The following is an 18795-nucleotide window of genomic DNA, read 5'->3' as shown; positions in this document are numbered from 1 at the left end:
CACAAATGTGTCCTTAGTTTTAATTCTGCATGTTTTAATCTTTAAACCGACTATATAAATGAATTACAAAATCAAGTTTAATTTGTTATGCAGTAAAAACGGAGTGTCAGAATAACAAATCAATTATCACACACCAAAAATTGCTCTTAGGAAACAGCATCCACATTTTCAGATGTAGGTAGAGGAGGCAATAGGATTCTTATATATATATTTTCAAGGTTTGAAGTTGAATTATTCTTCATTAATAGCTAACAATAATGGGTGAAAAGAAAGATGAAATATATTTTCTAGAGCTTCGGACTAAATAGAAATCTAAACACTTCTCTCTGAAAAGCAGAAGACGGCACAAGTGAATCCAAGTCGGAGAACTGCAACGATGGAGAGGTCCGGGAGAAGACATGCAACATGTGCTCTCAGGTGTTCACCACAGAGAGCCAACTACAGAGGCATCTCCGTGACCACGAAGCCAACGACAAGGCAAGTCAATCTAGCACTTTGTATCCATGGATACAATGCTCACATGCTACACAAAACACAACAAACGCGTTCTTTCTCTTCCATTTGTGTTGCTCTTAAAGCGAGGGAGCTTGTGCTGCCTAGAGGTAAGAGGTACTGGTGCAGTGTTCCTCGTGGGTGGGCAACCTTACCCAACTCTTGGTTGCTCTCCTTGGTTTGGCAAATGTGCAAGATTTTGATTGGACACACCTGGCAGCCCGCAGCCAGTTTTACTGAAAGTTGCATCAAAAAGCACTCACCACTGTGTTATTGCAAGTGTTTCAGAGATATTGACACTCTGGTGAGTTGGATGCATAATGAGCCTCTAATAGCAGCTCAAACGGTTGGAAGAAAAATCATCCGACCTGAAGGTGAAGTGGGTACGGCTAGGGGGGGGTCATCAAAGGTGGACTGGAATCTGAGAATAATCAGTAAAGTACAGGCAGCTGTGTGACATTTGAAATGTAAAATGTTTCCAAAGTTCTGTTGAAATATACACATCTTTCATCTCTGTGTGCATAGTTTAATAGTGTTTGAGTTTCAAAATCAAAGTAGACAGATCGTTGTGAGTGTTTGTGCGTATATTTGTCTGAGAGACCGTCACACAGTATTAAAGATTCTGTCTTCAATATTGTCAGACAAAATGCTGACTTTTAAAGACCAGATTTTTTGTACTTTACTTGTGCTAGTTTTTGTGTCTTTAACTTATAATGTAGTAGTATAGGCTTTAGAGTGTAATGCATCATATATTAAACAATACCTTTTAATTCAATATTGGGGTTTAATATTGTTGTTCAATATAGATAAAGAACCATTATCAGCAAGCTGTAAAACTGATAGCCGGTCTCCGATGTGTTAAAGCATATATTTTATTTTAATAGTGTACAATAATCATAATATGCATAATAGCTCCATGCAATAGCTTGGCGCTACGAGCACAAAATGCTGTTCTGGGAAGAATTGATATGATCCAGTCCATTAACTGCTCGGTTTACTGAGATGTGAAAACTTGTGTTACTGTGTTATGTGTCACTGCTATCTTTTTAAAATGATCTCTTTAACAACCTCTCATTGCAATTTTCTGACGCATACCTTACAGTTTTTGTTATTGCTCACTTCCGAATTCATACCATATATTTGTTTTGAGACTAGTCCTTTCTCTTTTATTGCGGGCAATTCAATTGTGTTTTTGTATTTATCTCTGCTTGAGTCCTCCTTCATCTGGCGTTTTTTAAAGTCACATAAATGCACATACAATCACTGTTGATGTAACTGTGGTGCCTCGCGATTCAAAAGGGAGGATTGAACTTAAGCGAATCCTGGTCTCCTGTGGGTCTCATAAATATTGTATTGTATTCTCTCTCGTTTCCTCACTTTTGACCTTACAGCCTCATCGATGCGGCCAGTGCCCACAGTCGTTCAATGTGGAGTTCAACCTCACCCTTCACAAGTCCACGCACACAACCTCCGACCCCACCTGTCCTGTGTGCCATAAGAAATTCTCCCGAGTGGCGAGCCTCAAAGCCCACATCATGCTGCACGAGAAGGAAGAGGTGAGACCACTTCATAGTGGATGACTGAATGACATGTTTAATTGAGAACATGTCATTGGATGACATGTTCTCAATTAAACATGGATGACATGTTTAATTGAGAAAGGGTGCATGGTGTGGAGAAGGGCTTCTCAACCTTAGGGTCACGACCCCATGTGGGGGCATGCTGACGCGGTTGTGGGAATTGTCCTCCGTCGGGACCTAGTACCGGGCCGACAGTCCAAAGACTCTCCGCCTTTGACTGTATGTATAGCATAAGAACATGGGTTATTATTATTATTATTATTATTATTATTATAATGATGATGATGATTATTATACTGTATGTGACAGGGTCACGAAATATAAAACCTGAAATGGGTTGTAGGTCAAATAACGTTGAGAACCCCTGACATAGAGGTTCAGGAGTCCAAAACCTCCCCCACAAATCAATGCTGAAAAAGGTCCCAAATGAGCTGTTCTTCTGAACCATTGAGGAACCTATTGAATTGTCTATTGAATTAAAACATAACTCACTTTAGAAACCCACATTTTTCAAGAGCAACGTGAACCTCAGCCTCACCACGTCCAATTAAATGGTACCCAATTCTTAAAGAAGCTGGGGTTAGATGATTCTGATTAATGCTGTTGGTTTGGATTGTTAAGGCTCCCTCTGAGGACCTCCTATAATGGAGTGGAAGCCCACCTCAACGTGCATTCAGCGAGTTCCTATCATCTGTACCATTTTGCTGCCGCCGCCCACCGGCCCAATCCAATCACACGCTGATCCTCCTGCAGAACCTGATTTGCGGCGAGTGCGGCGATGAGTTCGTCCTTCAGAGCCAGCTCTCGTCCCACTTGGAGGAGCACCGCAAGGAGCTGTCTGGGGTCAAGGTCTACACCTGTAAGGCGTGTCGAAAGGAGTTCCAGTCGTCGGCCCAGCTCAAGGAGCACATGAGGAGCCACGTTCGGATGAGGTGAGACACCCAGCGTTGGCAGCAGACAGGACAACAAGGAGCGTCGTGATTATGGTAACTTGTGGACGACAAAGTCAAGGTTTTCTTGTGATTATCCAGGGAAGCGGAGTCACGGATTCAGCTGGAAACACTCGGCCCAAAACACACCAGTGATCAGTGGCACCGCTTTAGAATGTCAATATAATGGCAAAGAGGAAGTTCGGGGCTGTATTAATAGGACGTAAGGCACTTTGATTTGCATTTGGTCGTTAGCGGAACTAACCTCGCTGACATAACGTGCAAGGGGAGAAACATTCTCAATATAGTTGAATCGCTAAAGGTTGGCTCGATGGGTGTTTAATCAAGTGAAGCTCCGCTCACGCATCCAAGCACAGCTCAGTCATTTCCGGCCGTTTAGACTATAAACTGTTGTGGCTGTTGGATTACCGTGCCGCTGTTGAGTTGAGCTGAGTTGCCTAGACAAGGGCTGAGATTTTGAACACCTTTCTTTTTTGAACGCTTGCGTAAGATGTTTTCTTAAGATGGTTTGTGCTCACTCCCCAGAACACTCACCGCCAATACCAGGAACTACAAGAAATACATAGATCGGAGCGGCTTCACAAACAGCTGTCACCACTGCGGGAAGACCTTCAAGAAGCCCAGCCAGTTGGTCCGCCACATAAGAATACACACTGGTTAGTTCCGTCTGACTGGATGCATATACATCCATCCATCCATTCATCCAGTCATCCATTTCTCCAATCATCCATTCATTGCATGTCCATCCATTGTGTTGACCATCAAGCCATCCATCAATTGTTCCATCCATCCATCCCACCTCCCATCTGTCCACCTGACAGCTGAGAAGGGGAGCGGCTTCATGTTGTGTTACACGTCCGGCCAACAGGGGTCACAAGTGACTCTATTTATTTATTTATTTTATTTTTATGCTTTATTATAGAGGGAGATAGACAGAAATGAATGGGAGTTAGAGGGGAGGAAATGCAGCGATTGACCAAGGGCAGGAATTGAACCCGGTTCGCTGGGATCACGACTTAGCCTTAATGGTAATCGCTCTACCCGGTGGGCCACCTGAGCCCCTCCTCCAGTGACTTGTTTTAATTGATAACTCCAATTCAAGTTCAGTTCAAGAGCATTGCAATCACAACACAAGCTGTTGTAAAAACACTCTCTTTTGATCAAAAGTTCAGACATTTTTGTTATCTTTCATATACATGTACCTCGAAGTACCTAATTATGCACATATTATGCCAACTGATCTCCAGAATGTGCCTGACATTCTGAGTTGTTTTTCTTTGTCTGCCTTGATGTGTAAGAGATGGCGGATGTACGTAATCGTTACATTATTTCAAATAACCAAATAAGTCCTCCATATATTAATTTGTCCTGTCTCCTGGTTGGAGGAGACAGGACAGGCGGATAGACAGGACAGGACTGGCGGATAAAGATTTCGGCTCTTTGCTCTGAATCCTAAGCAGATGCAAAGGGATGCTCGGGGCGTACATGTGTGACAGTCAGGCGGGAACCACACACACACACACACACACACACACACACACACACACACACACACACACACACACACACACACACACACACACACACACACACACACACACACACACACACACACACACATTCTCTCATACACACTCACTCACAACCACAAAACAGGTTGTCTTTTAGTTATTTAGGCTATTGCCAATTTTTCAAAGAATCACACCACACCTATGTTTAGTTTCTGTTGTTCCTGTTTTAGTCTTGTTTTTTTTTCTTGCCTTCTTCTGAACACAGATCTGAGAGTGAATGCATGGATATGTGAAGTTCAATACAATATTGTTCACTTTATTTATGCAAAATTTTGTGCCATGCGAAATTCATGCAACCTCACAGAGATACATCACATTCTAAGAGCGATTGCCATAGCTCAGTGTAAGACATATAAAAAAGTAATAGAACACTTTGATATAAAAGTTTATGTTAGTAGTAAAACAGTATGAAGAGTTATATTTAGATTCATTATTTTTTCTGTGCAACGTTGAGGGATTGAATGTGCACTATCATCAAACTCACTATAACATATTGTTGTTTCTCTTTGCTGCCTTCCTTCCAATTTCTTTCTCTCTGTCTCTCTCTTAATTTCTCTCTCCATCTCTCTCTCCCGCTCAAAGGGGAGAGACCCTTCAAGTGCCCCCACTGCAGCAAGGCCTTCAACCAGAAGGTGGTGCTGCAGACCCACATGGTGAAACACACCGGGGAGAAGCCTCACCTCTGCATGTTCTGCCCTGCATCCTTCTCCCAGAAGGGCAATCTGCACTCCCACGTCCAGAGAGTCCACTCTGAGGTACAGCCAGGGGGTGTGCGGGTCGGTGGCAGGGTGATGGTGTCTAACTGCTAAATGTTTTCCCTCCGAAGCAGCTGTAGTAAGGTTAAAGTCGGTCTCCAGCTGCCGAAATGCTATTGTAGTCCACTGCAACATGGATGTTTTTATGTGGAAAACCTGCATCCACTTGTCATGACATTGCATGTGCTGCTGCTAATGTTTTATTGGAATTGAACATTTGGGACTGGCATTGCTTGTTTTAAGGAGCACTTGTTTGTAACCATCCAGTTTTCAGGATTGCATAATTTCCATGTTTGTGTTTCCATTGGGTGTTACACAAAGGTAGACCCTTATTTGGATTAAAACGCATGCTTCAACATATTCATTTAGAGTTATGATTCATAAGACCCATTCTTCTGAATTCCACAAATTAAAACATTTTGCAGGTGTCTAAACAAATAAGACACCTGCATAATGTGTTTGTGAATTATGTATATTGTATGCGCTGTATATTATTAACCATATTAAGAAAGAACAACAAACTGCTAAGCAGCTTGATTCGTAAAGAGTAAGATTGAATAGTTATTTGATTGTGATTTGTTAGAAACGGCGTAGCCATCCCTCATTAGTTCGTGAAATGAGCTTTGAGAATATCTGTTTCAAGCAGACTGTGCCTCTTGTTGAGCCAATGGGATTTTCATTTTGACCACCCAGAGCATTCGGAGTGTCTATTCCGTGATTGTTTTGGACTATCTATCCTTCGTTTCAATCCCAGGTGTGGGAAATGCGACCCTTCTCAATGGAGGAGAGCCGTAGGGAGGCCCAGAGCAGATAGTGAGGAGCAATCTCGTCGGTTGATTAGTTTCAAAATCGCCTCTCTCTTTGCTGGTCTCTGCCTTCACAACTCTCAAATTGTACCTACAGCAGCTCGAATGCACTATTCAATGTTGTTTTTAAAAAATGTTCTTCATGTAGAACATGCCTCCCTCATCTCCATTGTCTGACTCAATCTGAGCTACTATGATTCAGTCCAAAGAGCCATATTTCCATATTCCATGGTTTTCATTTCTTCTCTTTAGCCTCTTAACGGGCAAAAAAAGAAAAAGGTATTCTGTGGCCCACTTCTACAGTCCCATGTCCTTTGTAACGTCCCTCCCAGGAGAAAGAGCCTGGAAGGTGTCTTTGATGGATCTTAGTACCTCCAGCATAAGGACCCTAGGGCTGCTCACAGCACGCCGTCGCTACGCTGAAGACACTTTAGGATAAACGACTTAAACAGCCACACGCATAGTCACACGCACACCTACGCACACCTACGCACGCACGCACTCACGCATTAATCCTTTCAGTGTTAAAATGCTTCCCATGTGATCGTCTTTGTTTGAGGAATCCTTAATATAATGTATTAAGCCCCCCACAGCCTTTTGATTGGTAAATTACAGATGAAAACCTGCAAAGTGCGGTTGTCGAAAAATGAAGCGATTTGCTTCATGGCTCCCATATTTGAACTTCTACATCTTCTTGTAGCACAGTTAAAGTTAAGTGAAACCCCAGGTACGTTACGATCAATCGTTTCTCCCAGAGTGTTGGATACCTGTCATCTCCTAACCACTGTGTCTTTTGCCCTCATAGATGAAGCTGTCAAAAGGTTGGTTTTAGTTCCAAGTCCACAAAAAAAAAACACTTTGGTCCCACCTGGACCAAATAATCAAGATGTATGCAAATTAATGGATATCCAATTCAGTTGTCAGTTGTCCTCCTAAAAAATGACAAGCTGTTTACAAACGCCCCCCCTTCACAAGGTACACAAGGCACACAAACACACAAAGACCTTCTATTTAACAACATTTATTTGGAAGAGTGAGTCAAGGCATTACTGGGGCTTTTGTCGTACCAAGCAAAGTGCCAATGATGATGGGCGGCCGGTTGATTCAATTAGCAGTGGAAATCCAAACAGCAGGGCCTTTTGAATAATGCATCTTATTTGCACAAGTGTTCCTCAATGACCTTTTTCCTCAGAGGACACTGGCTTTATGAATAAATTGTGGTCAGACGTTATGCGAGCGACTCATGACCAAACACACGGCGCAGTGGATGCGAGAGTGGAAAGCCGGCGTTGTTTGTTCCTCGCATGTTGATGCAAAGAAAGGATCAAGCCAAACATGGTGCTCTGGGTTCCTTCCAAATCTCCCTGAGATGGATGGAGCCGCTCCTTGTGAATATGCAGGGGGCCGCTGGGGGTCGGCCTGCAGCTACAGGGCTAACTGAGGATAATAGACGTCCTTCCTGTTTTTTCCTGTGCTCCCTCGCAGACCAAAGGCGTGCCACTGTTCCCTTGTATGGACTGCAGCTGTGTGTTCAAGAAGCTGGGCAGCCTCAACGCCCACATCAGCAAAATGCACATCTCCATGATCGAAGAGCCTTCCAGCACCTCGGTGAGAACACAGTATGAGTACAGAGTATCAAAGCACAGACTATAAACCTAGAGATTTTCGATTATTTATTTTTTATATGGCTCCCACACAAGTAGGATTTATCCTTCCTTGAAGACAGACAGCAAAACCTAACAGGCCTTTTTATATGCCTTCCCCACAACCAAATATTTGCTTGTCTTTCATATTGGGCCATGATTCTGTGTTGTATATTTGTATTATTTGTGACATCAAAAATTGTGACAGTCCATCATCCGCTCCAATTACATGGAATTGCAGACAGACTTTCTCTTCTTCTCTCTCTTTCTCTGAATGAAATGGATGTAAAGACAGTCCCATCCATACAAAACAATCAGTCAAACCCATATTTCCATGGGAAACCAATATAATGAAGGTTTTTCAGTAGCATGCGTCATTCTTGCCCCAGACCAATTAACCCAGCAGTCTGACTGAAATCCTGTTTTAAGTTCAGACTCCAATGAACTCGGTGGATTAATTTGAAGTTCAGCCACTCTTGTGAAGCATAAACAACTACAAATAAATAACAAATGTATTGTTTGAGTAGCTTACGTTATGCCAGTTTGATGCCAAATACGAACCATTGGAAACGCCAAAAACAAATTCGGCCTGCTGTACCTCAACCCGTGAACATTGGGAAGATTATCTACCAGATGCCTGGGTGAGATGCTTAACACAGATGCCTGTGTTAGGCAATTAAGAGATGGTTTTGTTCAAATTTCTTCCAAATCATGATTCAGCAACTTACGCAACACTTTCTCTTTATCCTCTTGGAATAAACTTTGACTGGACTGGATCACAAAAAGTGTGATCATATTTATAATTAATGCCCTTGGAGAAATAACGTGAAAAGTAAAGTATTACCAACGCAGAGGAGGGCATGCGTCATTTCCTACCAACTCCCCCTGTGCCGCTGTGTGGGTGGGGCTCCCCTCTCTGCCCCCTCACCACCCTGCGTCTCCTCCCACAGGAAGCGGAGGCGGCGTGCCAGGCAGCGGCGTCGGGGTCGGAGGCTGGCCAGGAGGGCGTGACCGACGTCATCCAGCAACTGTTAGAGCTGTCGGAGCAGGTCACCAACGAGCCGGCCCCGCCCCAGCCGGCCCCGGAGGCCCCCATGGAGACCCTGGAGACCGCCATCAACCAGGACATCTTGCAGGTGACACACACACACACACACACACACACACACACACACACACACACACACACACACACACACACACACACACACACACACACACACACACACACACACACACACACACACACACACACACACACGACCATTCATCCGCACATGCACGAAAACACACACACACGACCATTCATCCGCACATGCACGAAAACACACACATAATCATATAGGACACAGATGCACATATACACATATGCAGGAGCGCACGCACACACCCACACATTCGCACACGTATACAGAAAGAAACGCACACATGCACATACTAATTCATTCACACGTGCATGCACACACAATTACACCTACACATTCACACACACACACACACAGACTCTCTCAAACAGACGCTTTCTCACACACACTTTGAAACACGCCTGAAATGTGCATATCGCTCACAGTGGCTGTCAGCTTAGCTCGCATAAATTGAGTGGAAGTGTTTGAGCTCAGCAGCGTGAATACATCTTCCAGCGTTTTCATCCACCTCATCAACGTGGTTGGTGGTGGAGTGCTGAAATAGACTGTAGGGAAAAGTGGTATTTAATTTGAGTACATTTTCGCCCTCCCCCCCTCTTTCGGCATCACCGTGGCTCAATCTCACCTCAAAGTGGAGGAGGTGGAATCGGTCGGCCGTATGGTAATGAGAGTTCCCCTGGAAGGTCTCTAGAGGGCTGCTGCAACGGCCGTGAATGGCGCCTCTGCACCTGGGACACAATGGGCAGTAATTCTGAGAGAGGCTTTGGGCTGAATTCACTACTCTGTAATGCATCTAATGCGTCTTTTTAAACACAGCTTTTCAATAACCCCAAAAATAAACCTTGATTTATTTGTCACATTGGGAAATGATATTGCTGGTTTAAGCACCAGGATAACACGGGTACATGCATATTACGGTCAAGAGATCAGGTTTTTTGTCACCTTTCAAACTTTTTCGAAACACTTTTCCTTAATAGCAGTCAATTGCAGTTGATTATGGCGCTGAAAGCAGATAGAACCGTCCTAATGATTAACTAACCCATGATGTCACTGTTTTGTCATATTGATCTAAGAATTGCAAATGCATGGCAACACATGCATTGTGCACATGTGAAAGCAACAGATGAGGAATTTAGTCAAATACTTACTGTGCTATTTGGTCCATATTTTAAATACGAACCATGTGGTCCACAGCAAGCCCTGGAGAACAGCGGCCTCAGCGTGGTCCAGTCCCAGAGCAGTGGAGCCCCCGCGCAGTCCCAAGGCCAGCCAACAGAGGGCGCCACCGCAGATAACAAGAAGACCCTCGGCCAGGAGAGGTCTGCCAAAGAGAGGAAAAGGAGCATATTCAGAAAGCCAATACAGATGCCAGGTAGGATATGGCTCGCCAGTCCTTTAGTCTGAGTTGTATTCCCATTCTTTGCACTCAAAGAATGGGAAACCCCATTTTTCAATCCAGACACCGTTTGACTGCACCATGATATGTTTATGGGTATGGCTAAACGCGTCTAATATATCTTCACTTTGTCTTCATTGTATGGATTATTAGTTGATGGATTGATCGTTTGGAAATTTATCTTATCTGATTTGGTTATTGATTCATTGTGTTAGTAATTTATTTAAGTCCATTACAAACATTAAGTCCAAACATTTTGGCTCAATGTTGCAGTTTAATTCAAATATTTGGTTCATGGATCATAATAAAAGAAATGGTTTAGTTTTTCGTTGCTGCTTGGGAAAATCAAGCAAGCACAATAAAGACATCATTTTGGACTCTGGTTACTTCTTTCAAGGACATTTGATTTACTCAATTATTAATTGATTGATTCAAGGGGAGGGGAGCAATCATGACATTAATCGGCTACGACGATAATCGTTTAGTTGCTGCTCTTCTTAATGTATATTGTGACTCACTGAATCCATCTTGATTCTTTATGAGACACGGCAGCCACAATTTACAACCCTCCTCCTCCTCCTCCTCCTCCTCCTCCTCCTCCCCCCCGCTCCTCCCTCCAGGCTCCATCCGGGAGGAGAACGGCGTGCGCTGGCACGGCTGCCCCTACTGCACCAAGGAGTTCAAGAAGCCCAGCGACCTGGTGCGCCACATCCGCATCCACACCCACGAGAAGCCCTTCAAGTGCAAGCAGTGCTTCCGGGCGTTCGCCGTCAAGAGCACCCTCACGGCGCACATGAAGACGCACACGGGCGTCAAGGCCTTTGAGTGCCCGTACTGCCTCAAGTGCTTCTCCACCTCGGGCAGCATGAAGGTGCACATGCGCCTGCACACAGGTGAGCCATGGCTGGGTGGGGTGGGGAGGGGTGGGGAGGCTCGGATAGGCGGCTGACTGGATGGCAGCATGGATGACACACACTGATGCGTCGGGGGAAAAAAAAGCAAATTCTCTTTTGTTATTTAATTATATATTTGGGGGCCCTCCTATAACCCGACTCGACTCGATCCATAATTTGTGGCATTAACAGCGACTTTATTGCAGAGCAGATTGTGGACGGATCCCTAGTTCTGGCTAAGCATCGTAAAATAAACCTCTGCTCTTTGACTACCAATGAGCAGATGCGCTCGAAAGTGCCATTTCCCGAAACCTTTTGTTGCCAATGGTTATTACACGGCAGCATGAACCACATTGTGTATGGAGACACTAACGGGTAGTGGGTCCGTGTTATTTACAGCCTCATAACGCTGCGGTGAGACTTGTTGTTGCCGTCATACTCATCGGAGCTGAGTGAATTATTTAGGCAGGAAAACAATGGCCTTCACCGGCACAATGGCCATCAACCAGAGCCTCTTATTTGCATCCATATGTTTGATTAACGTTTTTCTTTGCTTGAGGCCGTTGCCCTCAAGAACAACGGCCTCGAGTGTATATATTTGTGCTCTAATTATTTGCCAAATATGCCAAGCCTCTGGTTTAAGATAATGGGTCAGGGTAATTTCTATTTGCAGGTCGTTTTTTAATTGGATGCACAGCGATAATGACTCCCTTTCCTGATTCCACACTGAAAACGGTTTAAACAATTTTGCCGCACTTTACACAAGATGACCTTTATTGTTTTTCGGTGGTTTTCTTTGGGTCGGACGCCTCAAACCCCCAGCATAAACGCCTTCAGGGTGGTGTGGGCTACTTGAAGAAACTAAATTAAAAAACCCTTGCCAAGAGTATTGTTTTGTTTTGTTCTTTTCTTTTTCTCGAGGTCGGCAATTTGTTGTGTTCATCATTACCGAGAGCATCATCTCCTTATCGCAAAACAAAGAGCACTCCGCATAGCGAAGAACACATCCCATGTTTTGTTTATTTTTAGCTTATCCGTGTTAACCCACAGGCAGTGTTTGTTGCCACACGCGTAACTGATGCAAGACCTCGGAGATGTAATGATTCCCCCAGTGTTGGAAATGTTTGTCGCCGAGTCTGATTTCCTGTGAAATAATGGAGGAAATTATAGGAAGCAAAGGAGCCATAACACCCCATGACAATTACCGATCCATTACCACCGCCACTATCCATAACCACCGCCACTATCATCTGTCAACATAACTGGTTTCGACAAAAATATGTTACTCCATATGGTGGCTTTTCCTGGGGGTTTTGCTTAGTGTTTCATACTCAGGCATAGAATGTGTTCTCTAGTTGGCATTGTTCAAATGTTTGCCTTCCATAACTTATTCCCATTGGCTCTTCTGGGACATAATAAACACAACGTACATCATTTAAAGGATCGATGCTGAGGAAATTATCAAAGTGCACCAATGGGGGCGTCATTGCAATATGGATTTAACTGAATGTTTGATTAAATCGTCCAGACACTTTTTTTTCTTTCCCCACATCTCTCCAATCAACTCAATACCCTAATTGTCCCGTGGGGAAATTAGTGTTGGCTCATGCTGCAATTAAAATACTTCAGGCAGCAACCTATGAACAACCTGACAGAGGGAGCAAATGTATCCCCAAGCAATTTTACTAACACTGCAATTTTTGTCCCTAGACCCAGCTCCCCAGGCACGATATTGCATAGCTTATAATATCGCACATCCCTAATATTATACCTTGAAAAGTTATATTCCATCACGTTGAAATTGCAATTGTCTTGTTCCAAGAAACAAAGCAGCATTTGGTTATAGATCTAATGTCATTGTGTGGTTGTTAGGGTTAGGATTAGTTCCCATGTTCCATTTTCTTGATCCAAGAAACGAGGCAGCATTTGGTTATTGATATGATGTGCTTATTGTTTTATATTCTTCTCAAGGCGTGCGGCCATTCAAGTGTCCTCACTGCGACAAGTTCTTCCGAACTTCGGGCCACCGGAAAACGCATGTCGCCTCGCACTTCAAGAGCCTACAGCAGAAGAAACACAAATTCCCCCGCAAAGCCAACAAAGCCAAGGCATCCAAGAACAACCTCCCCCTGTCAGACATCCCCCTGCAGGAACCCATTCTCATCACAGACCTGGGTGAGTCCATTTGGGTACATGTCAAAAACACTTCGGTCCCCTTAAGGTCAATTTGGGAACATGTAATGACAATTTTGTCCTCTTACGGTCAATTTGGGAACATGTCATGACACTTCTGTCTATTTAAGGTACATTTCTGTACTTGTCGAGACATTCCTGTCCACTTTGAGTCAATTTGGGCACATGTCAAGACACTTTAAAGGAGATTTCGGTACATGTCATGACTCTTCTATCCACTTTGAGTCAAATTAAGCACATACCATGACTCTACCATGACTCTTCACTGCAGTAAATTTGGGAAGTAAATGTTGTTAGGAAGCAGTTGGACATTGGGGATCGAACCCAGAACTTATCGGTTGGTAGAGGAACACCCTTGTCAATATACTACCCTACCCCTTCATAGGGAGCAACATAATAAAAACAATAATAATCAGGATTATAAGGATAGTAGCCATATTAAATGCGATAATAGCAATAATGACAGTAAAAATGAAGAAATCAATCATACGTTAAAATGTCCTTATTTTGGGTTTAGTGCTTTTTAATTTCCTTTGTCTTTTCTGTCTTGCGTCGTGCAGGACTGGCCACGTCGCAGAGCGCTCGCCTGGGCCTGCAGCAGTATCTTGAGATGGTTGGCATAGACCGGCCGTACAAGTGTCAGTTCTGCAGCAAGGCCTACAAGAAGTCCAGCCACCTCAAACAGCACGTCAGGTGCAGTGTGTTCAAGATCTTTAGCTTTTCGTACCAGCCTTGTGATATAATCCTGATATTAGCCCTTGGTCTTGGCTAGGCAGCAATTGTGTTTTTGAAATACTACCACGGCCTTCCGTTGTTCGCTTCAGCCTATCAGAGGGACTCATGTGTTCCCTGCACTCTGGCAAAAGATTTTGGGAAGTAAAGCAAATACCTATTTTCCTCTCAGAAAATGTCTGTTTATCTTCAGTCTATTTTGGATAAAACACTTTTGGTTGCTAAACTCTCCTCAGGCAAATGCTAACTCGTGAGACAGAGATGGTCTCAGCAGGCTACCTCCTCACACTCCTACAGTAAACAGTGCAGTAAACAGTGTGGGTTTAAGACTGTCTATGTCGCATTGGCTTGACACAAGGGCAGTCGTCTTGAAGGGTGTTCTGGAAGTGCTGGGTCTAAATCAAGGCTTTCCAGAAACTAGCATCCCAAACATCTGACATCGTAACCCATCCCTCTCTCGCTCTGTCTCTCTGTCTCTCTGTCTCTCTGTCTCTCTGTCTCTCTCACTCACTCACTCACTCACTCACTCACTCACTCACACACACACACACACACACACACACACACACACACACACACACACACACACACACACACACACACACACACACACACACACACACACACACACACACACACACACACTATCTCCATATTCAACACTGTCCGTACAGAGAGAGGCGATGAAGGCAACGGGCCAAATGAGGAGATAATGGAATGGTTTTCTGAGGCATGATTTGAAAGAGCTTGGGGTGGGGAGGGTAACACGCTGGAAGACTGGAAGGCTTTTATTTTTAAGTGAAAGATCTCAAAAGAGATGAGAAGAGAGCCATTTGGCTGGAGAGATGTGCCCCCCCTCCGGCGAACACATGATTGTAAACTTATAAAAGCTAGCCAATTATATGTGATGAGAAGGAGGCAGAGACCACATTCAAACTTTGAGTCTAGCTTTACGGAAAGTAATATTCATTCTGTAGTCGGATTCGGATCTCAAATATTAAAATACAGTGATTAAAATGCTCTTTATACTTTTTATGCGTTTTAATAAAATTACTTTTACTATGTTAGCGTTAGTATTCAGCCCGTATAACTCTTGTCTATGAAGCTTACCTTTCATGGAAATTACATCTCTATCTTACTCACACATTCATGGCTTGACTTCAAGAGACCACACAGAACCGACTTTAATAGTCTTACCATCAGGGCTAAGGTTAAACATTTTCCTTTTTTTCCCTCATTGTGGGTGACCTCATATGGCGACCTTGGCTAGAGCAGAACATTAACCTTAAAAAAGTGAGAAATCGCTAAAGCCTTCGTTTTTCTTTCCTCCCGAAGCCAGTAAGTACCGTGCCCTTTCCATTGATAGAGAAAAGGGGCCGTTCTGAAATCCTATTTTATTGTAGTTTAGTTTCTCTCGCTCTCTCTCTGCCACAACATTATCTTCAGTTAAACCACGGCAGGGGTAAATTGTCATTGCTACGGACTGATTGGAGCGTTTGAAGAAACCCAAATGAAATCACCACAGCAACATACAGAGCTAGTGGGACTACAGATCGACAATATGAACAGCATAAAACATACATATTGGGTTTCAACCGGGAGGAACACTACACTACTCACCTACCACTCACACTGCCCCATTCATTATTAACGTCCATCACTTTCTTTTGTTGTTAAATGTTCTGAGCGTTCTCATAGGTGCTTGATGTGAGTTGTTACTTGTACAGCAAAGGGTAGTAATGCTGCAGGCCGATCTTGTGACCGAATAAAGATGAATCATCAGTGCAATCTCGATTTGACTGTTTCTTTTTACTGCTTTCTCATCATCATGACATTTACAATGTTAACATATTGTCTACATCTTGAGGGATACTTTCCCATTGTTCTGAAACGATATTTCTCTCTTGTTGGGTTGTTGAAATGCTGTGCTTGGTACCCCATACTAATCTGTAATGTGTGTGTGTGTGTGTGTGTGTGTGTGTGTGTGTGTGTGTGTGTGTGTGTGTGTGTGTGTGTGTGTGTGTGTGTGTGTGTGTGTGTGTGTGTGTGTGTGTGTGTGTGTGTGTGTGTGCGCCCCCCCCCAGGTCCCATACAGGGGAACGGCCCTACAAATGCATCCAGTGCAGCCGAGGCTTCGCCTCTTCCGGTGTGCTGAAGGCCCACATCCGCACCCACTCGGGCCTCAAGGCCTACAAGTGTCTGATGTGCGACACCACCTTCACCACCAGCGGCAGCCTGCGGCGTCACATGACCACGCACAGTGACTCGCGGCCCTACATGTGCCCCTACTGCCAGAAGACCTTCAAGTCTTCGCCCAACTGCCGGAAGCACATGAAGACGCACAGGTGTGTGCACACTCGCAAATGGTGTTGGATTGTTGGATAGATTTTTGTAGGTGCCCATGGTTGTCGTAAGAAGGGGATGTTAATGTTGGAGACGTAGCCCTACACACTAAATGCCTAGTGGCCGTGGCCGTCTCCTGGATAATGATAATGTTGATGAGGTTAATCGCTCGCCATCCCATCTCATCGAGAAATAAACACTGTAGTCACCAACAAATGTTGTCACCTAAGTGATGCCCATACTTCGAAGAACTAATCCGGTGAGCCGGAGGGAGATGAATCATGAGCAATTATCTCTATGAGAGAATAGAACAATTTATATAAGATAATTGGCCATAAGATAAGCACGGATTGATTTGCGTAAACTGTAAACAATGCGTTTAAAGCACACCGACTTGAGTCGATTTGATTGCTTCTCTGTGGAAAGATAATGATGGTATGATTACTCCCTTGCACTGAAGTCAATTCCTATTGACTACACCATAGCGCCCAAGTTTCAACTGAGGGCCAAATTACACTTCTTCTTCCTGACGCTTCTCGGAGACCTGTTCACAGCCTTTTGGAGACTTGAAGTCCTCCCAGGGGTTAGGGGTTAGCTATGTGTTGCCTTTCTATGAGGAGGTTTGTGCTGACTTAGCGCTGATTGGTCGAGCAGGGAACAGGCAAAGAGGGCAACCAGATACGAAAGTAAAACTTAAGCAATATTTCAGCTGGTTGCGATACACCAACCACTTTTAAGCATAATGATCTATAACTTTTTGGACATCGTTCCACTGGCGCCAGCTCAGTCTCGCCATTCGCTCTCCAGGTTTACTCGTCGCTTCGTGTACATTTTGGGTCGGAATTGCTTTACTGCCTTCCCTCGTGTTCGTGATGACGGGATGGGTGGACAAATTGCAGAGAGTCAACCTACGCCCGTCACAACACAATGATCTATCACAAACGCACTTTACGTATGAATCGTGAAAATATCAACAAATCGCCTTTCTGACACCCAGGTACGAGCTGGCCCAGCAGCTGCAGCCCCAGCCCCCTGAAGACTCCCTGGGGGGGACCACCGTGTCCCACGAGATCCAGGTGGAGATCGAAGATGAGGACCTGGAAGGCCAGGCGGCCTCCGGGGGCGGGGAGCAGCAAGGCATGCTGGAACTAGGCCAGGCACAGGTGGTGGGCAGCGGTCAACAGGTGACTCTGGAGGCGGAGCTTAGCGAGCAGCCGCTGATACAGACAGAGGGTAAGGCCGTCAACCCGACCCTTTTCACCTGGCTGTGACTCCATTTCTCTTCTGGGAAACACTTTTCTTCTCACAATCTTCGTGGTCATGACCCCGATGAATCAGAGAGTCTGATTATCACCACAGGATAAACCCATCCAAATCCTTCTCTCTAGACGTTCTCATATTCGCGATTCACCTTTCCTTCAGTCAATCTGTGAATGTGTGTTTATGCATGTTTGTGTGTGTTTGTGTGTTTGTTTGCGCTCGCTAGTAAGCTTAGGTTTATCCCGAGCAACAATATTCTTCCTCATTAATCAAAAGCTTGTGGGGAAGGCTTATATAGTTACGGCATATGGAGTTTTGAATGTTGAAGGTTAATTGCATCAACTGGATTTGCATGAAAAGTATGCAGTCCGGGGTCCCCGATGGCTCACTTAGCTCGCCTGGATTCTACTCCTCCTAGCGCAAATGTCAAGGGCTGTGTTAAAGCATTGCTGCTCTTTGTCCCTTCGAGCGCCTCAAAGGAGTGGCTGGTGGACAAACCCCCCCCTTTTTTCTTTGATGTCCAGACTGAATGCATATGTATGATTATTCCTGCCGCCATCCTTTCTCTGCATTCTCAGCATCGGCTTTTTTCTTTATTCCACGATCCAAATCTTACTTTCCCTCCCTAAACACCCCAGACCCTCCCCAGTACCATCAGTGTGCATTCATTCAGAGGCAGTTCAGGATTTGTGACCCTCTGAATATTTTAGCTGGGGTCGAAGGCATACACAATGGATTTTAAACAACAGAAACATAAATAATTAGACTGTAATGATTTATTGTTGTGTAGACAGTGTGACCAGTGTGACATTGGCAGGTGTTTGGGACTCAGGCAGCTCTTTCAATTGGCAGTTGCGTCAGCTATTATTATATTTCATTGATTCTAGGAAATTTTCCTCCAAATCTCTCATTTGTATTGTGTTTAATGATTATACTTAATGCAAAGTCGGCCAGTCCTGACTCCTTGCACCAGGGGGAGCATCCCTGAGGAGAAAGACTTTCTATTAAATCTTTAGTAGGAAAGTTGGCTTTTAGA

The 18795-nt window shown here is 44.3% G+C and overlaps 1 protein-coding gene across 3 annotated transcripts in view; it reads left to right on the top strand.

Moving 5' to 3' along the window:
- The window catches only part of znf236 (zinc finger protein 236), a 60146-nt gene that overhangs the window by 1182 nt on the left and 40169 nt on the right, over nucleotides 1–18795 (top strand). For 2 of the 3 annotated variants that reach the window (XM_030371410.1, XM_030371408.1), the window contains exons 2-14: nucleotides 335–477; nucleotides 1884–2048; nucleotides 2826–3004; nucleotides 3548–3678; nucleotides 5176–5348; nucleotides 7640–7762; nucleotides 8748–8933; nucleotides 10137–10314; nucleotides 10959–11231; nucleotides 13203–13406; nucleotides 13985–14117; nucleotides 16241–16501; nucleotides 17497–17732. In XM_030371410.1, the coding sequence (XP_030227270.1) occupies nucleotides 335–477; nucleotides 1884–2048; nucleotides 2826–3004; nucleotides 3548–3678; nucleotides 5176–5348; nucleotides 7640–7762; nucleotides 8748–8933; nucleotides 10137–10314; nucleotides 10959–11231; nucleotides 13203–13406; nucleotides 13985–14117; nucleotides 16241–16501; nucleotides 17497–17732 (2385 nt within the window). The remainder of the gene's footprint in view (nucleotides 1–334; nucleotides 478–1883; nucleotides 2049–2825; nucleotides 3005–3547; nucleotides 3679–5175; nucleotides 5349–7639; nucleotides 7763–8747; nucleotides 8934–10136; nucleotides 10315–10958; nucleotides 11232–13202; nucleotides 13407–13984; nucleotides 14118–16240; nucleotides 16502–17496; nucleotides 17733–18795) is intronic. The other variant, XM_030371409.1, reaches the window with a different exon arrangement.

The sequence above is a fragment of the Gadus morhua genome, chromosome 11 (assembly GCF_902167405.1).
Source record: "Gadus morhua chromosome 11, gadMor3.0, whole genome shotgun sequence".
In the NCBI taxonomy this organism is placed as follows: Eukaryota; Metazoa; Chordata; class Actinopteri; order Gadiformes; family Gadidae; genus Gadus; species Gadus morhua.
The sequence above is the reverse complement of the archived record's forward strand: the minus strand, read 5'-3'. Positions and strand labels throughout refer to the sequence as shown.